General features: G+C 47.7%; 1 protein-coding gene across 14 annotated transcripts in view; it reads left to right on the top strand.

Moving 5' to 3' along the window:
- Positions 1-223: 223 nt before the first annotated feature.
- The window catches only part of Add1 (adducin 1), a 31,952-nt gene continuing 11,069 nt past the window's right edge, over positions 224-21,106 (top strand). For 8 of the 14 annotated variants that reach the window (XM_023700038.1, XM_023700035.1, XM_023700052.1 and 5 more), the window contains exons 1-9: positions 224-436; positions 3,500-3,662; positions 6,379-6,530; positions 10,150-10,230; positions 10,433-10,582; positions 13,547-13,690; positions 13,787-13,885; positions 14,413-14,589; positions 18,678-19,022. In XM_023700038.1, coding sequence (XP_023555806.1) covers positions 242-436; positions 3,500-3,662; positions 6,379-6,530; positions 10,150-10,230; positions 10,433-10,582; positions 13,547-13,690; positions 13,787-13,885; positions 14,413-14,589; positions 18,678-19,022 — 1,506 coding nt within the window. In that variant the 5' untranslated portion in view covers positions 224-241. The remainder of the gene's footprint in view (positions 437-3,499; positions 3,663-6,378; positions 6,531-10,149; positions 10,231-10,432; positions 10,583-13,546; positions 13,691-13,786; positions 13,886-14,412; positions 14,590-18,677; positions 19,023-21,106) is intronic. The other 6 variants (XM_023700039.1, XM_023700036.1, XM_023700081.1 and 3 more) reach the window with 1 other exon arrangement.

Genomic DNA, 21,106 nt, shown 5'->3' with positions numbered 1-21,106 from the left:
TGCCTGTGGACATCATAGCTTGTTGGATGGCTCTGCTATTGTCTCCTGCAAAACAATGGCCAGGATGTGTATCAGTGGAGAATCCATTTGCGCCTCTGGAGCCACAAAGAAGCCTCCCACTGTTAGGCGTCTGCACGTGTTTACCAGGCTGATGTGCTCATGACAAAATGGTATAGAACACTGATTCACACACAGCGTTTCCTTTTGTTTTGATTTTGTAGGAATCTTGAAAGGTGGTGCCATGAATGGTGACCCTCGGGCTGCAGTGGTGACTTCACCACCCCCGACCACAGCCCCTCACAAGGAGAGGTACTTTGACAGAGTGGATGAGAACAACCCAGAATACTTGCGGGAGAGGAACATGGCGCCAGACCTTCGCCAGGATTTCAATATGATGGAGCAGAAGAAGAGGGTGTCCATGATTCTGCAAAGTCCTGTAAGAGAAGTGTGTCCCAGAGCAAATGTGGGCTTCCCTCTTGTGTCTTATTTTTTGTGCATTTGTCTGAGTGGTGGCATCAGTCAGTCTTCACACAGGAAGTGGGTGCCTTGTGAATGTGCGATGTCTGTGGAAAAACTTCAGGTTAGCTCGTGTTGCCAGGCAGTGCGAGCTCTTCAGGGTCGCGACAAGGAGGTATGTGCTGCGTCTTTTCGTCGTGGTGTTTCTCCAGGGGTCTTTTATTTATTGGGGCATTTCAGAAATTCCTGTTTCCCCTATAGTGTAGTTGAGCATCCCTAACCCAAGAAGCTGAAATTCGAAACATTTTGAGCATTGTGCCAGTCAGAAGGTTTTGGATTTCAGAACATTTCAGACTTTCAGATTAGGGATCCATAACTCCATAAGGTCTATGCAAAAGGTTCCAAGTTCTGAAAAACTCCCAGATCTGAATCACATGTGGTCCCTAGCATTTCAGGTCCTGGTCACTCTGCCTGGACAAATATATATGTATATGTATATGTATATGTATATGTATATGTATATGTATATGTATATTTGTTTCTCTTTTTTTTTGGCCTGCTCAGCGTGCCCTGAGGGTCCCCTATACCTGCCTAAGCTTGCCTAAGCAGGTGCTTTAGACTGCTAAGCTATCTCACCATCCCATTTTTTTTTAAATGTATTTGGTACAAGGTCTCACTGTGCAGCTTGGACTCGTAATCCTCCTATTTTCAGCCTTCCTAGTGCTGAGATTGCAGGTGTGCACCACCATGCCTGGTCTCAGTAGCTGGCTTAGTATGTCTGGGGGCAGGGCTGGCGTGGCATGTGGTACCAGAGATTGAACCTTGGTCCCTATAGGCACTTAGTCTGCTGAGCTAGCTCACTAGCCCAAGCTGGTGTTTGAACTGGCCACGGCCACCCACATGTGCATAGGTTGCGTCTTCAGGGAATGTGCAACAGTCGTCATGGTGGTCTTGTGTTGCTGCTGCCGCTCTGTATGGACTTTTTTTTCTTTTTCTTTTTCTTTCTAACATGTTCCTGCTTTATCCTGTCAGTATTTTGGGGAAGCACTGGTTGTGTTTTATGTGCTGTGGGGACATAATGGGTTAGAATTAAGGATTTAGCAGTAAATAAGGCATACAAGGCCTGTAATGAATAGCTTTGGTTGACTTGTTATTAAAATATGACTTACATACAGTCAGGTACACTGATCTTATGTATGTAGCTTGGTAAGGTGTTTTTTTTTTCCATGTTGAGGATAGAATCCAGAGCCTTGTATGTGCTACCAATGAACTACATCCTTAGCCCTTTTATTTACCCCCACATTTTATTTTGAGACAAGCCCCAAGTTGCCCAGGCTGACCTTAGACTTGTTTTTTTTTTTAATTTTTTATTTATTTATGTGTATGTGGCCAGCTCAGCCCACCAGGGGGCGGGGCTACCTGGCATGTGGTGCTGGGGGATTGAACCGCGGTCCCTGTGCTTTGCTAAGCTTGTTCCAAGTAGGTGCTTTAGACCACTGAGCCATCTCACCAGCCCCTGACCTTAGACTTGTGATCCTTCTGCTTCAGTCTCCTGAGATTGTCCCTCATTCCCTGAAGATGCAGCCTGTGCACACGCAGATGGCCGTAGCTGGTTGAAACACTGTCTATGGGACTGGTGAGATAGTTCAGTGGACTAAGCGCCTGGGATTACAGACATGCACCACCATGCCTGCTGCTTAATGAGTGGTGACATATGTAGGGCATGTGTGTAATCACCCAGATCAGGCCTCACACATGACATTCCAGCTTAAGAAGGTAGACAGGAAAATAAAGCCAAAAGCAGCAAGGTGCTTAGGCTGAGTAGAATTATGGTTTCTCTGGGAGGGAAGATTTAACCCAACTCTGCCAGGAAGGAGCTGGCCACACAGGAATCCAGAAGAGGAGCTTCCTGGCTCACGGGGTCGGCTAACATGAGCGTGATGGACTTAAGGAGTCGCAGCAGTGTGTGTGGTTTGTTTCTTGCTTGTGCCAGGTCTCACTCCGTTGTGCATGACTGCAGGTGTGGTCTCAGTGTTCCTTATCACAGGTCCTGGGAGGTGCCTGGCTGACACTTGTGTGTGAACACAGCGCACGTGTGGCTGCGTGCTTCCTCCAGCAGGGTTGGGCTTGGGCTGTCCTCAGCAGTGTCCTGCCGTAGTCTCTCTGCAGCTGAAGCAGTGAAAACTAGAAACCAGTTCAGTGTGAAATAAGTGAGTCCTACGGTACCTGTGGCTTGGTGTGGACCCTCACCCAGGGAGCTCACACTTTCATATTCCATATCGTGTACTTGACACGTATTTCTTTATGGAACAAAGAAAAAATTACATTAATGTAGCTTGGGAAACTCTAAAATATCTATTGTTACAAGTGAATTTATGTTAAGGTCACCACCAATCCAGTGGGATCTTTTTGAATAATCTAGGAATGGTAGAGAATGTATGTATTTGGTATGCAAATTCATTTCAAAATTATTTTGGAGACAATATTGGAAATTGCAAAATGGCATGAAAAATTAGTAATGATTTTGTCACTAAGATAATTATAATTAACATTTTGATGTGTTAACTTTTATTCTGTTTATGTATTAACTTACAAAAACTAGTGTTTTATGACCCTTCAAAATTCTATTTTTAAAAAAAACCCTATCAAGAACAGTTTTTATGTCATTTAATTTCTTTCTAGCTTTTCGAGTTGAATGCGTGCACAAAATTCCCAGGGTACCAAATCAGTCCTCTGTTGTTTGAAATGTAGACTGTTTTATTCTTTTGTCAGTAATGCTGAAATGAACGTTCATATGAACATATATATTTGAGCACATTTCTCCTGATTATTTCCTTAATATATATATTTGTAGAAATAGAACCCCTATTCAAGTTTTTATTTTTACTATATAACTTACCACAAAAGAATGCGTCAGTTTATCTTTCCAGTTGTAATGGATGTTCCAGCATAGAATAGAAGCAAGAATTGGTTGCCATGATAGCTACGCTTACCCCAGCAGGAGAGAAATGGCAGTGCGCTCTCTTCCTATGCATTTTATTAGGCTTTCTGTGAAGAGCTGGAATCCATGATACAAGAACAGTTCAGGAAGGGGAAGAATCCTACAGGCCTGTTGGCGTTACAGCAGATTGCAGACTTCATGACGGCGAATGTGCCCAGCGTCTACCCGGCAGCCCCTCAGGGAGGGATGGCTGCCTTAAACATGAGTGAGTAGTTTTTGACTTTCTACGCAGGCCAGGGAGAAGCCTGCGTGTGGGCATACAACTGCAATACACGGTGCTCATTATTTTGAAAACAGTTGTGTGTTAGTCGTGTTAGAAGGTTGGCCATAACCCTGAAGCATCTTGACTCGAGGAGTCTTTTTCTAGTAAACCGGTGAGATTTGATTGTTTCTAAGGCAAGGACTTTCTATATAGTTTCTTAGGCCCTTTGTGAGTTCAGATAACTAATCAGAAACGATAATTCTGGAATAATGGGCCAGTTTGGTTAAATCATTTCTGCCATGCCAGTGTTTTTTACTCACCACCATTTCTTACCTACTTTTCCTTGTTTCTCCTTGCACACTGAGGAGAGAGAAATTCCTGAAGCAGCCAGTGGAGGGAGGCCAGGAGGGTGCATGCATGCGGAGGGCAGTTTGCTGTGTTGGTAGAGCCCTGTCCTGGCTGTTGACACCGTGGCGTTAGCCTCCCCAGGACGGAGTGCATGGTGATGTGGGCAGCGGTGCATCCAAGCTGGTGTGGCATCCTGGTTCAGGCATCAGATCTGATGGAGCCCCAGGGCTCAGCTTCCACGAGCTCACTGGTGGCTGCTGTTGCCCTGTCCGTCCTGTGATGTGCTTAGAAGTTGATTGACTTTCACGAGGTGTGATGCATTGTTACCTGCCGAGTATTAATGATCACATTTAGCCACACAGGGTGCCACATGCCTGTAGTTGCGGCTCCTCAGAAGGCTGAGGCAATAAGATTGCAGACTTAAGAATCTGAGCAACTGAGACCCTCTCTCAAAATAAAAATTTAAAAAGGGTCTAGGTGTGTAGATCAGTGGTAGAGTGCTTGCCGAGCATGTGTAAGGTTCCAAATTTATCTCCAGGACCTTTAAAAAAAAAATCACATTTAATTTACTGGCTGAAATCTCCATCTTGAAATACAAAGGCTGCTGGTAAGGTTTTCATATTTTCACATGGATTCTTAGTGCATTTCAGGACATTTGATAGCATTTAATAATAAAAAATTAATTATCTTATACTTGTGTGCATGTGCGCACACACACACAGACCGAAAAAAAAAAAAAAAAAAAGAAGGAAGGGTGAGTGCATATAACTCAGTGGCGCAGCGTCTGCCTGGCAGGTGCAAAGTTCTGAGTTTGATTTCTGGTACCACAAAAAGTGAAGGAAGATAGACTTTTTTCTTCCTTTTCAGCATTTGTTTTGACTTTCCTTCCTTGTATACTACACTGACTAGAGGCCACAGTGCAGGATTCAGTGCTAGTGCCAGGGTATGTGTCTGGCATTATTCTGCCTTCCACCCTTGCGCTGATGTCCATGTAGGTTTTTAGTAATATCCTTTATCCAAATAGGACGTGTTCTTCTGTGTCTACCTTGCTAAGAGCTTGTATTCAGATGTGTACAGGATTTCGTAAAGTGTGTCTTTTGATCTATTGAAATGATCACATAGGTTTTTTTCTTCAGGACAGGATGATGAATTACATTTCTTGATTTTGGGTTCTGGCCCAACCTGATACTCTCCAGGGGAACCCTATTGGTCATGTTTTTTTTGAGATAGGGTCTCACTATGTAGCTTAGGCTGGCTTTGGGCTCACAGCAATCCTGCCTCAGCCTCTTGGATTACAGGCATGCACTACCACACCTGGCTTGGTCATAATTATTCTTTTTTTTGGCAAAACCGGGGATTGAACTCAGACCCTTGCGTTTGCCAGGGCAGCACTTATTCTACTGAGCCATCTCCCTGGCCCTTGGTCATGATTCTTTAACTCTGTATATTACTGGATTATTTGCTAAAGCTGTATGAAGTATTTTTTTAGCTTCATGAGAAACATTGGGCTTTTCCTTCCAGTGTCATCTAATGTCACTGTATGCCATTGGTGTGAGGGTGTGCTGGCCTTATAGAATGAACTGGAGAATATTCTGGAAGAGTTTTTCTTGCCTTGGTATTGTTTCTCCCTCAAAAGTTTGATGAAGGGGGCCTGCCCCTTCGCTCAGTTCTTCAAGTGGCTGCTTCCACAAAGCTGTCAGCCTCAGGTTGCTGTAGTTCGATCCCCACAACACTCCAGCCAGCCAAACCTGGCCTGAAGGCATTCGGAGCAAAAAAAAAAAAAATCCTTAAAAAAAAAAGTTTGATGAAATTCACAGGCACATCTGGGCCTCGAGCTTTCTTCGTGGACATTTTGTGACTGCAATCTCAGCTTGGCAGAAATGGAGTTCTTGGGTGTGTCTGCTCTGGTCAGCTTTGGGGAATCTGTTTTGTCAAGTGAGCAGCTTGCTGGAGTGGTGGTCACATCCCCCTACTAGCCTTGCGGCCTTCCAGGAGCATAGTGACAGCCCCATGCTGCTATGTTTTTCTGTCTCCATTGTTTTGTTGGTAGGCATGGCTAGAGGTTTGTTTTACTGTTTAAATTTATCTTATTTTTATCCTACTAACTTTAAATTTTGTATCTTTTTGAATGATCAACTTTTGCTTTAATAAAAAGATTTAATTTTTCACTTCTAATATATATGTTTAATGTTATAAATTTATTTCTAAGTGTGCCTTATCCCACAAAATTGACTCCCTTTTTGTTACTTATTTCTGATTTAATTAATGTTAGAGAGTACAGTCTTATAAGATACATATCTTAGATCTATTGTTATTTGACTTATATCTGGCAAGAATTATTAATACCTGAATTCTGCTTTCATTGTTTCAGGTCTCGGCATGGTGACCCCCGTGAATGACCTCAGAGGTTCTGATTCCATCGCATATGACAAAGGCGAGAAGTTGCTGCGGTGTAAACTGGCTGCCTTCTACAGGCTGGCCGACCTCTTCGGGTGGTCTCAGCTCATCTACAACCACATCACGGTGAGCGCCCAGGGCTGGCCCCGGGCTGGCGCTGATTGTTCTGGGTTTGTGCCTGAGCCTGTGCTGCGGATGCAAAGCACTGGGCTTCAGGAAACCTACAGAATATCTGACCTAAGAACTGCTGAGTTCTGGTCAAAGTTAAGAGGATGGTTGTTCTTTAAGGTTTCTTTCTTGTATGCTAACCTACTAAATGAGTGTTTACCAAATTATAGGCAGTTCTTAATATATATATATTTTTTAATGCTTAAAAGCCCAGGAATGAACTTCTTGCTTCCCAACTCTGACCAAAGTCTTCTGTCACACCTGTTTCTTCAGTTACTCCAGCTTTTTGAAACCATTTTTGATATTTCTGGCCCTGTTCTGTTCCTCAGTTTACCCAAGTTACGCGCTGCTGGGTGCCTGGTGCCACCCAAGCATTGCTGTATTTGGGGCTGTGCCAGGAGATGGTGCTGCCCTCCATCCCTCCGGATCCGAGCACCCGGCTGCTGCAAAAAGCCTCGCAGTGAGCTCCTAAGGCTGGCGGCTGATCTCAGCAGGCCCCGCTGCCCAGCAGCCACGGCATGTCTTCATGCAAATCCACCAGCATGTAAAGGCTTTTCTGCACTTTCAGCCTTCTGATCTCCCCTTTTCTGCAAATAACCTTATTGTGTCTCAGGAAAAAAATGGGACCCTTTGCCCTTGTGGCCATTTTCGAATCCTTTTTTTTTTTTTTTTTGTATTTTAGGTAAGGGTCTACAGGGTGTTCAGGGTCTCACTACTAGATCAGACTTGGAGTGATCTGTCTGTTTACAGCCTCCCATGAGCTGGGATTACAGGCCTGTGCCACCACACCCAATCTCTATTGCCATCTCAGGGTGCCCCAGGGGTGGGACCAGCACGGCAGGCCTAGGGAATTGAACCCGTGGCCCTGCCTGCTTGTAGGTGCTTTAATCCGCTGAGCTATTTGACTGGCCCCAATCCTGTTGTTTTCCTTGCCTGTTTCTCCTTTCCTTTCTAGAGATAGTTTTGTTCTTTGAATTATTTCCTTCCTTTTTTTTTTTCTTTTGTAGTCACTTTTTTTTTTAAGTCAGAGTCTTCGTGTATAGTCCAGGCTAGCCTTGAATTTGCAGTGATCATTCTGCTTTAGCCTCACAGATTCTGGGATTACAGGCATGCACTCCTATGCCTGGCTCCTTCCTTTGGTTTTTGAGCTTGTTTTAAACTTACAGTTTTTTAATTTCATTTATTTTATTGGATGTTTCAAATCACTAATGTAACGCCTGCTTAGTATGATAGGCATACCTTACACGGATGTCTCAAAAGACAGTCATGATCCTGCCTCCCCTTCTGTCTCTTGAGCTGGCCAGTGGGACAGCCACTGAGACTGCTTTTCCTTCTGTACGTACCACGCGGATACTTGTCAGCTGCCCTAGATTCATAGTCTGAAACAGCCCTAGGTGGTGGTCTGGAGCCACCTGTGTGACCAGAGTGCTGTGCTTCTGGGACTTGGTGGTGCTCTCCGCCAGCACTCAGAGCTGCCTTTCCCTGTCTGTTGCCTGCATTGCTTTTAGGGCTGACTTCTGGCAGTGCAGGCTGACAGTCGGGCCCAGGCAATGGTGTCGCTCACGCTGTGCATGCTGTTTCCTTGTCATGGCCTTCCTGCATTCTGTATGTTGTTTGTTGCTGTGCTGCCTGAGGCGCACGCGGTGGGCATGAGAGCCCCTTTGGCTGAGTTGCTTCTGTAAAGTTGGATCAAGAACTCTCCAGGGTCTTCTGATGCAGGCTCAGTGGGCCCGTTAGCTCAGCCGGGTGCAGCTCCTTTCCTGGAGGAGGAAAACCACTGGGAGGCTGCTGACCTTTCTTCTGATTACACTGGACAGGATGCTCTAAGGAAGACTGCATGCGGGGGCCAGGGAGATGGCTCAGTAGAATAAGCACGTGCCTGGCTAAGCGCAAGGTCCTGATTTCAATCCCCAGTTCCACAAAAAAAAAAAAAAAAAAGAAAGACTGCATGCGGTACGTTGGCTAAGAGTGAGTCCCGTGAAGATGTCACAGCCATGGGAAGTGTGAGCTGCGGCTTTCATTGTAGCTCCACTTTCTTTGGGGCTCTAAAATGCTGCTTACCACCAGACCTGTGATGAGCGGCAGTTCAGAAGGTGTGATTAACTTGAATGCAGGTCATCCTGCCCTCTCCTTGAGAGGCGGTCATAGGGGATTTTCTGCTAAAAGGATTTAAAGTGCTAGCAGGTGTTAGGGGATGGGAGCGCATTGTCTGAGTTAGGTCTTTGAGATCGCATTGGATTTGGGAGGAGGACAGGCCTGTCCGAGCCAGCTGGCACTTGGGGCTGGGTGTTCCTTCTCAGTGGCCCTTAGCTGGTGGCTGTTTTCTGTCCTAGTGTGGATGGGAAGCTGTCGAGGCTTAGCACCTTCAGAACGCAGCAGGTGCTTGGCTCAGTTCCATTTAGGATCCCAGGGAATGCTGAACTTGAGGTGACCATCCGGAGCCCATTCTGTATCTCTGCCCTTTGCTTGGGGAACTGACATTGGTCCCTAGAGGCACAGAACTGACATTGGTCCCTAGAGGCACAGAATGAGGCCACTAATTCCTGCTGTTAGAGGATTGTATATTGATTCTTAACTCAGTAGTAGTATATATTCCAATTTAATCTGTAGGAAGTCTTTTGAGTCTATCCCAAAAGCATTATAAAAACTAGATTTTGCACTAGTGTTGCATGCCTGTAATTCCAGCACTGGGGAGGCTGACACAGGAGGATCCCTGTGAGTTCGAGGCCAGCCTGGGCTATGCAGTGAAACCCTGTCTCAAAAAAACCGGACAAACAAAAATCAAAGATGAAAATCAGTGAATTTATGAGTGAATTTACTTTTGTGGGCAAGATTTCTCTTTTTTTAAACTGCTATATTCCTGGCATCTAGCATATGTTTGATACATGCTATCAAATCTGTATTGAATGAATTCTGAGAAAGAAATACACTGTGCGAGGAGCAGTGATGTGGTATTGTGTAGCGACTTTTAAAGGAGATCGCTCTCACTCGTGCTTTCACCAAGCAGTTGTCCTTCTTATCCCCGGGGGTGGGGCTGCTTTCACCTGTGAAACCGCTTGCATGTGCAGTGAGCAAGGGCGGTTCACTCTTGTCCCAGTGCTGCTGTTGAGCTGCCTTTGTTTTCCCTAATACACACACACACATTTTTTACTTTTGAGATAGGGTTGTACTGTGTTACGCATGGTGGCTTTAAACATGTGGTAGTCCTGCCTCAGGCTCCCAAGTAGCTGGGAGCACAGTTGTGCACCACCACGCCTGGCCTTTGTGGTCAGTTTTCATAAATGTGATGGAGAAACACTATTTTACTTATTTATTTATTTTTTTTGAAGAGCAGAATATATGGGGGAAAGAAAGCTTCTGTCCAAGAGAGGGACAGAAGGGGGACCTGAGTGAGTTGTGCCTGGAGAAACACTTTATATATTTCATAAGTTAAATTACCATTTAGCATAAAAACACCTTCTAGCACCTCTTAGCTCTGTGTTAGGCACTGTGTACCTCCCCTGTAAGTTTGTGGCCTGAAAGAGATGCAGGTAATTTCAGAGGCACTTGGGAGCTAACTCAGTTGTTTTCCCTACAGACCAGAGTGAATTCTGAGCAGGAGCACTTCCTCATTGTTCCTTTTGGGCTTCTTTACAGTGAAGTGACTGCGTCCAGCTTGGTAAGGTGTTTGCGAGGGTCCTATGGGCTTTGCGTACTGCTGCACATGTAAACCCCGGGACCGGGAGGGTGCAGCAAACGTACAGCACTGGTCATGTTGCTGGAGAAGGACCCTGAGGAGCTCAAACGCCTGAGCTTGGGTTCACGTAGTTTCCAGCTGGGGTGACTTGAGGTCCTGTTGACATCTTTGTGGTTCATTTCAGGTCAAAATAAATCTACAAGGTGATATAGTGGATCGTGGAAGTACTAACCTTGGCGTCAATCAGGCTGGCTTCACGCTGCACTCTGCCATCTATGCTGCTCGGCCAGATGTCAAGTGCATTGTGCACATCCACACCCCCGCTGGTGCTGCGGTGAGTCTCCTCCTGGGAGTGCCTTAGCTCATCAGACAGGGCAGTCAGTCTAACATTGTTGGACAAAAACTAGTTTCCCATTAAGATCTCCTTTTGTGGCTGGGGTTTGAACCTAGCACCTTACATGTACTAGGCAAGCGCTGAGTCACAGAACTGTATTCCCAGCCCCTACCTAGTATGACTTCCTTAAAAACTTTACTTTTTTCCTTTATTATGATTTTTATTTTACATTTAGTACAGAAGATATAGAGTCTACAGGTCTCACTATGTGGATCAGACTCATAGGGATCCTCCTGTTTTCAGCCTCCTAAGTACTGGAATTACAGGCATGCGCCACCATGTCCAGTCTCATTCACCGTCTCAGTGCACCCCGGGGGTGGGCCGGCACGGCACGCTGGGGATCGAACCCCGGCCACTGCACTCTGCCTAAGCAGGCGCTTTAGTCTGCTGAGGTATCAGGCTGGCCCTACTTTTTTCCTTTTAAAGGAATCTGTTTGCTGTCCAATCTTGAAAAACCAATGATGAGTCTAAATGTCTGTTTGACTTACCAATTACAGAATTCTAGAGGACTGCAGTGGGTGAGGTTTGATTGTGTTGAAAATTGTGGTGTCACAGTGCAAAGTAACAGCAGTAAACAAGATTCCTTCTAGGCAGAGGAGGCAGGGGAAAGGAGGCAAGGCCACAGAGAGACAGTGATCAGAGCTCGGCGGACTTGGGTGTGGTGACTGCTCGGGGAAGGGGCTGGGCAGAGGGAAAAGGTGAGTCCTGGACATGCCCCCACTGCTACCCCACGGATGTGCTGTCCAGAGCCAGGACCTCCCAGCCTGGATCATGGTGGGCAAGTAAGGAGGGCAGCTGGGGAAGAGGCCCCAGAGGTCAGGAGACCGTCCATGTCCTGCGGCCTGCAGGGGCCACTCACTTCACTCCTTCCTCGTGGGGGTCCTGAAAGGCCCACACATCTCTTTGTGAACACACAAGCGCCAGTTGTCAGTGCAGCTGGGCAGAGGTGAAATACTTCATAAGTTGGACTTTTGGGCTCACTGTACAACAGGTAGCTGTATTGATTCAGAAGGGCTGTATTTTAACCTATCCTACTACGTTAATGCCACACATATTGGAGTCTGTAGATGAACATTGGTTCACACTTAACATGGTTCTTGAAGTCAGTGTTAGGATTTTATTAAACAGATCATTCTTGGAATGTTGTATTTTTTTTTCCCTAAAAAAATGGACATTACTTGAACCACTAAAAATGCCCATACTTCTAAGAACCTTTCAGTTACTTTTAAGAATATGGTTACAGATAATAGGCGTGGTACTGGGTGCTGAACCCAAGGCTGTTTCACTGAACTACATATCTAACTCCCCCTTTTAAAATTATTTTTTAAAAAATAATAACAGTCACCAATTTGCTCAGGATGGGTTTGAACTTGTGGTCCTCTTGCTCCAGCCTCCCCGAGGGATGACAGACACGTACCGCCTTGCCCAGCTCCATGTAATGTATTTTAAAATTTTCCAGGGCTGATTCTCTTTTTTTCTTAAGGAGAGGTGGGGGACAAAATGCTATGAAAACAACACAGCATTTCAAAGCAAGATGACAGGAGATTAACAGTGGCTGTTATATTGCATGTCGTTCTCCTCGGAGTAGTTGCTCGGATTACCGGAAACAGGCATGCAGAGTCGGCCGACAGTATAGGCACTATCTGTTGCTCTCAGTGAACTATAGAAATTAGTAGTACAGTTATCTTAGCTAGCTTAGGTATACGTACATATCTTCCCCTTCTTTGCTCTTTGCCTCATTCTAAGTATTCTTTCATTCTGAGCAGTTTTCCTTTTACAATATCTATTGTACCTTTTGGATCTTACTTGCTCTTTCAGGTTCTTACGCTAGGGAGACGACACAGTGTTTACACGTGTAAGTCTGGTGGGTTGTACTTAGGAGTGTGGTTTCTGGTTGCATCCACTTACCTATAAAAGCCAGGGCTGCTTCTACAGCTCAGTGGTAGCTGCTGTCCAGCAGGGTGGGGAGTATCAGAATAACTCTGCTTCATAAGGGAATTTCTTTTTGAAATTAATACTCCGAAAGGGGCTACATGTGCCATTGTCTTTTCAGATAAACTTTCCTCTACGGAATACTGACTACATTTTTGAGTCTGTCAATCTAGAGTCATCACACTCCTAGCTGCCTGGAAGTCTGTCTACATTAGCATATTAAAGGAGAGCTCTGGAGGATTTCAGGAAACTCGCAGGGACATGGAGCCCTTTAGATTTTTTTTTAGTTTGAGAAATTATAGCTGTCCTAAACTTTTTTTTTTTTTTTTTGTATTTTAGGGAAGAGTCTACAGGGTGTTCAGGGTCTCGCTATTAGATTGGACTCAGTGATCCACCTGTTTACAGACTCCCAAGAGCTGGGATTACGGGCGCACACCACCACGCCTAGTCTCAATTGCCATTGCAGTGCACCCCAGGGGCAGGGCCAGCACAGCAGGCCCAGGGATCGAACTCCCCGGCCCCTGCGCCTGCTTGTAGGACTTTAATCCACTGAGCTTTTTGGCTGGCTCTGTCCTAAACTTCTATACCTTGGTTTTAACTAATTTTCAGGTATTTTGCTCTTACCTGCCATTTAAGCAGGGAAACACACAGATCCTCACACTGGGAACATCTTTGGGACTCATCATCGCTCCTTGTGTGGACTCAGGCTCTGGGTCACCGAGTCCTCCACAGTGTGTGTGACCAGTGGGAAGCGCAAGGCCACGGGCTTTTTCCTGAGGTGCTGCTGGCTATGCACACCAAGGCCTAGAGTCCACTTTATATTGGAAAGTTCACAACTCCAGTTATTCCAAAAAGTGAACAAAATGAAACAACTCCCCCATTCTGCAATTCTGTGAGGAAAGTGTTCGCCTGTCCTGGGTTGCAGTTTAACGCTGTCTCCTCCTTCCTTCCTGGTGACTGCTTGATCCCTAGGTGTCTGCAATGAAGTGTGGCCTCCTGCCGATCTCCCCGGAGGCGCTGTCCCTTGGAGAAGTGGCCTATCACGACTATCATGGCATTCTGGTTGATGAGGAGGAGAAGGTGTCGATTCAGAAGAATCTGGGGCCTACAAGCAAGGTCAGTGGGGCCTCTTCTGGGCTTCAGTGCATGGCTGGAGGAGCTGAGGAAGCTGGTGTGCTTGCTGGCTCCACAGAACGCCCTGCTCCTCTGCAGGTGCTTATTCTGCGGAACCATGGGCTCGTGTCTGTTGGAGAGAGTGTGGAGGAGGCATTCTACTATATCCATAACCTGGTGGTGGCCTGTGAGATTCAGGTAGGTCATGGCCATGTGGTTGGCGCAGATTCTACCGCAACAGGTACCATTGCACCAACTTACGTCACCACAGAGTGCTGGGCTTTTCATTTCTAATTTTTTCTTTTTCAAATAACATAAGTGGTTAGCACTTTTGGAGTACCGATGTGTCCCAAGCACCATATTGTGTACCTTATGTATGTCATATGCAGGAAAAGCAAGAACAGAGGTGGAGGCATGTCCTGTGTCCTCTGCTCAGGCCCAGCCCCAGTGCTGCCCTAAGATTCCAAGACCTTGGGGGTCCCTAAGGGCGCTTTGTTCTCCCATTCTGCACTAAGCTTGAGTGCCCAGTGTCTCTGACATGCTGAGGAAAACATGCTGGCAATGACGTTGTGACGGGGCTGTCGCCGTCTGCCCTGTGTTTTTATTTCCATATTGTAGTGACTTGCTCTCTGTTGAAACCTACCTTTCTGTCCACGTGTCCCCCAGTCATCTGATGCTTTTGATTTCTGGAACACAAGCCATCATATTTGCTTGTTTTGGAAAAGGTTCGGACTCTGGCCAGCTCAGGAGGACCAGACAACCTAGTTCTGCTGGACCCTGGGAAGTACAAAGCCAAGTCTCGTTCCCCAGGACCTCCAGAGGGGGAAGGCAGTGGGTCACCTCCCAAGTGGCAGATTGGGGAGCAGGAATTTGAAGCCCTCATGCGGATGCTGGATAATCTGGTAAGAATGGTGCCTCCAGCTGGTAATACAAGTTTCGTTGTGACGGCGCAGATGTCGATGCCTTCACTGCAAGCAAAATGGCCACCGTCATGCCTGTCTGGATGATTCACCCTCAGAAATCATCACAAAGCTGGCTGTGGTGAAACATGCCTATAATCCCAGCACTTGGGAGGCTGAGGCAGGAGGATATTGCAAGTTCAAGACGAGCATGGGGGGGGGGGACCAAAAATAAACAAAAAATAAATTTAAAAAGACCAGCATGGACTACAAAGTGAGTTGAAGGCTAGCCTGAATGGCATAGTGAGATCTTGTCTCAAAAAAGACAAAACAAAACAAACAAAAAATCACAAAGCACATTTAAATTTTTTTAAAAAGATTGATTGATTGATTTGGTATAGGGTCTTACTACGCAGCTCAGACTCATGGTGATCCTCCTGTTTCAGCCTTCCTAGCCCTCGGATTATGGGTGTGTGCTGCCATACCTGGTTTTGGTGGCCAGCTCAGCATAGGGCTGGTACTGCATGTGGTGCCAGGGATTGAACACGGGTCCTTGTGCTTGCCAGGCAGGTGCTAGACTGCTGAGCTATCTACCCAGCCTTTAAATTTTTATTAGTATGTGTTTGTAGTATAGGATTACATTCACCATAGGACATGGGTACATAGAAATGTTTTTTTAACTTTTAGGCTAAATTATGATAAAATACAGAGGTCTCAGTTTTGTACGTTATCCTGTTTTTTTAAGGTAACCAGATGTTGGGGCTTGGTGGGGACAGGAGCCCCGCAGCAAGCTTTGCAGGGTCAGCAGGTAGCCAGCAGCCAGCATCACAGCCAGCTGCAGAGGGACTCTCAAGTAGGCAGCTGTGGGTCTGTTTTGCTAGGAAGCTGCACTGCATGCATGGGGCTTGGGTGTGTGTCCTTGCTATCTGTCTTCTTTGGGGCAGGTGCCATGCTGTAGGGACAAGAGTCTAGCATGGCCCAGAGGGCCGGACTGTTGGCTCCCGTTGTACCAGGCAGTCGCAAGTGTTGCCAGTGCCCGGCTGGATGTGGTCTGTGTTAAAGGTTGGAGGGAGGGATTTTGTTCCTTTGCAAAGATTAGGGAGAGAGTTTTCTGTAAAAGGGTGGAAAAAGCCTCAAGGGACAGGCAGGACCCTGCATGGCCAAGTAGAGAGAAGGAATGCGTCTGTGCAGACACAGCCATGGGGCTGGGAGGATGCGCTGCCAGGGAGCTGCAGGGGTGCCCCGGAGCTTGCCCCTCCTACATAGATCCCTTCCCTAGGCCCTGAGGAGAACACTGGCCTGGAAGTCATGGAGCACACAGTGTGAGCGCACTGCCTGCAGGGGCTCCCACTCCTGCGGCTCTGGTGCCCATCTTAATGCCATGGCTCGATGTAGCTCTTGCCTTAGGAACTCATGGCTCAGAAAGGGGAGCGGACAGACCCCAGACTCAACGGCGGCCTGGTGCTCTGTTTGTGAGCGCTGCAGAGGTGGGAGCCTAGAGCCAGCATCACTTACGGAAAGCCACAGGAGAGGCAGGGGCCAACAGGAAAGACAAAGACAGAAGAAGTATTTGCAGTGTGGTGAGAGCCAGGCAGGTGTCACTTAGGAAAGTCCCCCAGGCGAGGGGTGCTGAGCATGCCAGATGTACAGCTGCTTCCTTGTAGGACATGGACATTGCACGGCGTCTCTGCCAAGAAGTGTCATGAGAAGAAGGGGAAAGAAGAGGAGAGTCAAGAAGAGCAGCTCACAGGTAGTCTAGGAGCAGGGCAGAGGCACATGGAGGCGAGAGCAGTCGCAGGCTGAATAGGACAGGAAGCAGGAGATAAATGATCTATAGGAGACATTCCTTCTGCAGACTCTCCAGGGTGCATGGATATGAACAGGTGACTTCTAATATTAGAAGGCTGATGACAGGTGTGGTGGTGCATACCTGCCAGCACTCAGGAGGCTGAGGCGGGTGGATCGTCATGAGTTTGAATATGGGTTGGCTACATAGTGAGTTCAGGGCCAGTCTGAACTACATAGTGAGATCCTGTCTCAAAAGCAACAGAACAGAAAACAAAAATGAGAATGCTGTGTAGTGTGCTAGACATGAACTGGACAACATGCACTGATCCTAGTCCAGGTTTTAGTTTAATGTCTGATCTGCTGCATTTAATGTTTGCTGATGACTGAGTTAGGTAGAAGAGAATAGGTGATGGTTCCATACTAAGAAATAGGCTGGGGAGATAGCTTGGGGGGTCTAAGCACTTGCCTGGCAAGTGTGAGGACCCAGGTTTGATCCCTGGTACCGCATGCCGTGCCAGTCAAGCTGTATAGTGAGGCCTTGTACCAAATAAATAAAACATTAAAAGAAAAGAGTTTGTCTAGGAAAGAACAAGTGTACACACATTACACATGTACATAGAATGTGCATGTGTGTATGCTGCTTGCTGGGTATTGAACCCAAGGCCTTGCATATACTTAAGCACATATTAAACTACTGAGCCCCCCTTCCTCCCCAAGTTTTTAACTATGAGGCTGATACAGTATTAGAGGTCTTAATATTAGCGCTAGTCTAGTCTTGATGGGCTGGAGTTTACAGAATACCACGTACTCTGTGAGGGTTGGCTGATGGCCTGGGCTGGGGCTGGGTCCTGCAGTCACAGAGCCAGCTCCGAATCCTGCCTCCCGGCGAGTGGAGAGTTGAATTAATAAGATCTGTGTTTCTGGAGATGGCATTTTTAGGGCTGAGTCATTCTCTTCCATTACACCTCAACAAAGCGTGCTCACAGTGGAAAAGTCCTAGTGATGACACCTTCCCGTCTCAGCAAAGTTTCAGAAACTAAAAAATACCCTCTCAGTGATTATCACCCATCTTTTGTGTATATTAAAGGAGTGACCCCCAAAAGAGAACAACCCAAAAGGGAGAAAGAATGTTTCTTGGTTTTTTAGGGGGAGAGTGATTTTCCTGCCTGCAGAGGCTCTATTCCCCAGGCTTGCCTTGGACTCCTGGTCTTAGGCAGTCCTGCTGCCTCAGAGCCTCAGGAGCTGGGCTCCAGGTGTGCCTCATGTTGGCTAGGGGCAGTGCTGTGGCGCCCTGGCAGCAGGATGACTGCATGTTACCCGAGTCCTGTTTCCCTTGGGTGCCCAGGTCCTCTTGTCACACATGGTGCAGTTCTGTGAGTGACTAGGAGATTGTGTTGGGTCATTTGACCAGTTCCTGTCTGCAAGCAGCTGTCACTGTGCTGCCCCCTTTATTTCTTGCTGGATTCTGTGGGGTGGGAGCATAGCCCACCGGGCTCAAGGAGGCACAGAACTGCAGGTGGAGCCTAGGGTGTGGATGCAGTCCAGAGCTTTCTCGTCAGAGGGATCCGTGGCAGAGCCATTGGTTCCAAGGACCCAGTTCTTTACAGGGCAGTGTGGGTAGCAGCTTGCTTCAGACCTATAGGACAGTGCTTGGCTTTGCAAGCAGTGTGGCCCTTCGCCACCTGTGAGTTCTGCCAGCTGGGAGCGTAACAGGTCATGTCTGGTTAGCTCCATCAGGAGGGGCACGACTGTCCATTGTACGTGTGTCAGAGCTTGTCTTTCAAGCTGGGCACAAGGGCGCATACTAATCCTAGCATGTAGGGATGCTGAGGTTGGGGTCACAGGTTCTAGGCCCACTTGAACAACTGTCAACTTAGCAAGACTTTTAAAAAAGTGTATAAAGAGGCCTGGAACTGTAGCTCAGTGCAGAGGCCCTGAGTTCAATCTCAGTCTATTAATAAGGAAAAAAAAATTTTTTTAAAGACTGAGAAGCCAGGGATGTTGGCATACTCCTATAGTCCTGGCACATGGGAGGCTAAGGTAAGAGGATCACTGTGAGTTTGAGCCAGCCTGAATTGCATCCCGAGACTCAAAACAAACAACCAGCCTACAGACAAGATGCCTGGGGATGAAACCTAAGTTGGATGGTCAGTATGGCAAACACACACCCTGTCTCGTTTCCCTAGCGGCGCGCTTAGGGGTGAGGCTGAGCTTCTCTTCTGTACGTGCTGTTTTGTAGTGCTCCCAAGTGAATCTGTTCACCCTCTGGAGTGTTGACTGCCCTCCCTGTCTCTGTCTCCTAGGGTTACAGAACCGGTTACCCTTATCGATACCCTGCTCTGAGAGAGAAATCTAAAAAATACAGCGATGTGGAGGTTCCTGCCAGTGTCACAGGCTACTCCTTCGCCAGTGACGGTGACTCAGGCACTTGCTCCCCTCTCAGACACAGTTTTCAGAAGCAGCAGCGGGAGAAGACAAGGTGGCTGAACTCTGGCCGAGCTGAGGAAGCTTCTGAGGAAGGGCAGAATGGAAGCAGTCCCAAGTCGAAGACTAAGGTGTGGACGAACATTACACACGATCACGTGAAACCCTTGCTGCAGTCTCTCTCGTCCGGTGTCTGCGTGCCAAGCTGTATTACCAACTGCTTGGTCTGTGCCTACTTACTGTTCATAGTTAGATGACATAGAGCGAGTCGGGCAGCTGGGGCTTCGGAGGCTTTGGGACCCGGCCCCATGGCTGGACCTGCCAGCCTCTTCTTACTAACTCACTTTCCTCGGACCCCAAGTCCACTTCATGCCCTACCCAAAATCTAAGTAATGCTGTCCAGTGGAACTGCTTAAGACATAGCCTCTCTTCTGCTCACTCCCCCAAGCTGTCTTTACGCTTACAAAAGCCCTCACAAGCTCATGCTCGTTAACCCCGTGTAGAGCACCTGGTACTGGTGTGCAGTCATGTCTGAGCACTCTGGTGTTTCCTGGTTGAGCAGGCTGCTCAGTCCCAGATCTGATGCTTGGGTGTTGTGAGCTTCAGTGGCTCCGATGTTCTCTTGTTGCTAGTGTTGTCTTAAGCAGTTTGCCCTCCTGGCACCCAGTCCGCTCTCCATGTCGCTCCCTGCCTGTCCCAAAGCCTCCGAGCACCATGCCAGCTGCTCTCTGCATGGACTGTTGCATGTGAGTAGATGGCCGTGGAGGCGAGTCTGGCTCCTCGGGGTGCGGCATGACCCAAGTGCAGTGGGGGCCGTCTGCAGCTTTGGCCACGGCGCTGCCAGCCTGTCAGGGCCCCTGCGCACAGGGCCTGTGGCTCTCAGAGGACAGGTCTCGATGGGTCTGTAGGCGAGGCCCTTTCCCACAGCGCAGGCGCCCTGGAAGCTCAGCAGCCCAGTGTTCTCGAGCAGCGGCCAAGCAGACAGCAAGCTTTGCCTTGTAACAGTGCCTTTATTTTATAGACATAAAAAAGAAAAGCAAAAGGTTTACCTCTCTCAGGTGGCTCTGGTGCTTCCTGGTTCACAGTGGTGAGAAGCCCTGGTGCCCGTGTGCAGCATCAGGGCAAGGAGGTGCAGCCTGCTCCCTCCCTTTTTCATTTGTTTTATGTGTTGAAGAAAGAGGAACAGACAAAGCCGGGTTGGGGCTGCCAGCATCCTGCACCTTGCCCGACTGCCTTTCCGGTGCACACAGTGCAGCACTGAGCTCTGTAACTTAGCCTGGCAGACACCCAGTTCTTTGGTGTGTGAGTCTGTGTGCCCCGTGAGGGCTTTGTTCAGCATCTCTCCCTGTCTCCTTTCTGTTCTGAAGTAACTCAGATTCCGTGCAGTGCTGCCAGGTTGGTATATTTTAATTTATACTGATTCTTACTCATTTGAAAAATGTGTTCCTACTTCTGAAGTGGCTGTTTTCATGCTTGACTAAAAGTTATTTTTAATAAAACGCCGGAGTTGTTTTTTCTGAGAAGATGGCCATCAGTGAGTACCCGCAGCTCCATGCCCATCCCTCACTCCCCGCGGTGGCTCAGCATCTGAAGTTGCGTTGCTCCCTTGGAAGTCGCCTCTGGAAGGTGCACTGAAAGGCGGAGAGCCCTCGCTGTGTAGGGTGGCTTGCTTTAGGGTTCAGTGCCTACTCATGCTTACAGATGAGAATTTGACCAAAACTCTCAGACTCGATTGGAGATCCAAAAGCACGCTTCTGTGTGGAAGGCTTAGCACGCTGAGGGTGTGCACTGACACCTGAAACAGCCTTAAGGCCTCATGAAGTGCTCGGGGCTTGGGGTCCTTGGTGACCCTAAAAGCACTCTGTTACCTGAAATACTTGACGTCACCAAACCCTTCGGCCAGGTAGCTACTGTATGAGTGCGAATACAGGAATTTTTGGGGTCGAAGCGTTACGTAAGCCGTGCACCCTGATGCCCTCATTTATTTCAGCGTGAAACTTTGGTGATGCCCACTCTCGCCCCACAGTCCCGACTTCCTTGCCCAGGCAGTAGCGTTTCATTGCTTCTCATGATCCTGTCATCTCACGCTTCCAGTTGGCTTTGGTGTTGGGTGACTCTCAGGGCGGTGAACCAGTGGTCTCAGGGGGCCCCTCTGGCTCTGGCGTCGGCCCGTATTGAGCTCCAGATTCCACCAGACTGGAGGTGGCCCTTTCCCAGCCATGACTCTGACTCCTGCCATTCACTGGTTTTCACTTGGCCACATCCCACGCTCACGGTGACTCTGCTGAGTGACCGAGGACACGTGGTC

Source organism: Octodon degus, unplaced genomic scaffold, assembly GCF_000260255.1.
Source record: "Octodon degus isolate 3935 unplaced genomic scaffold, OctDeg1.0 scaffold00006, whole genome shotgun sequence".
In the NCBI taxonomy this organism is placed as follows: domain Eukaryota; kingdom Metazoa; phylum Chordata; class Mammalia; order Rodentia; family Octodontidae; genus Octodon; species Octodon degus.
The sequence above is the reverse complement of the archived record's forward strand: the minus strand, read 5'-3'. Positions and strand labels throughout refer to the sequence as shown.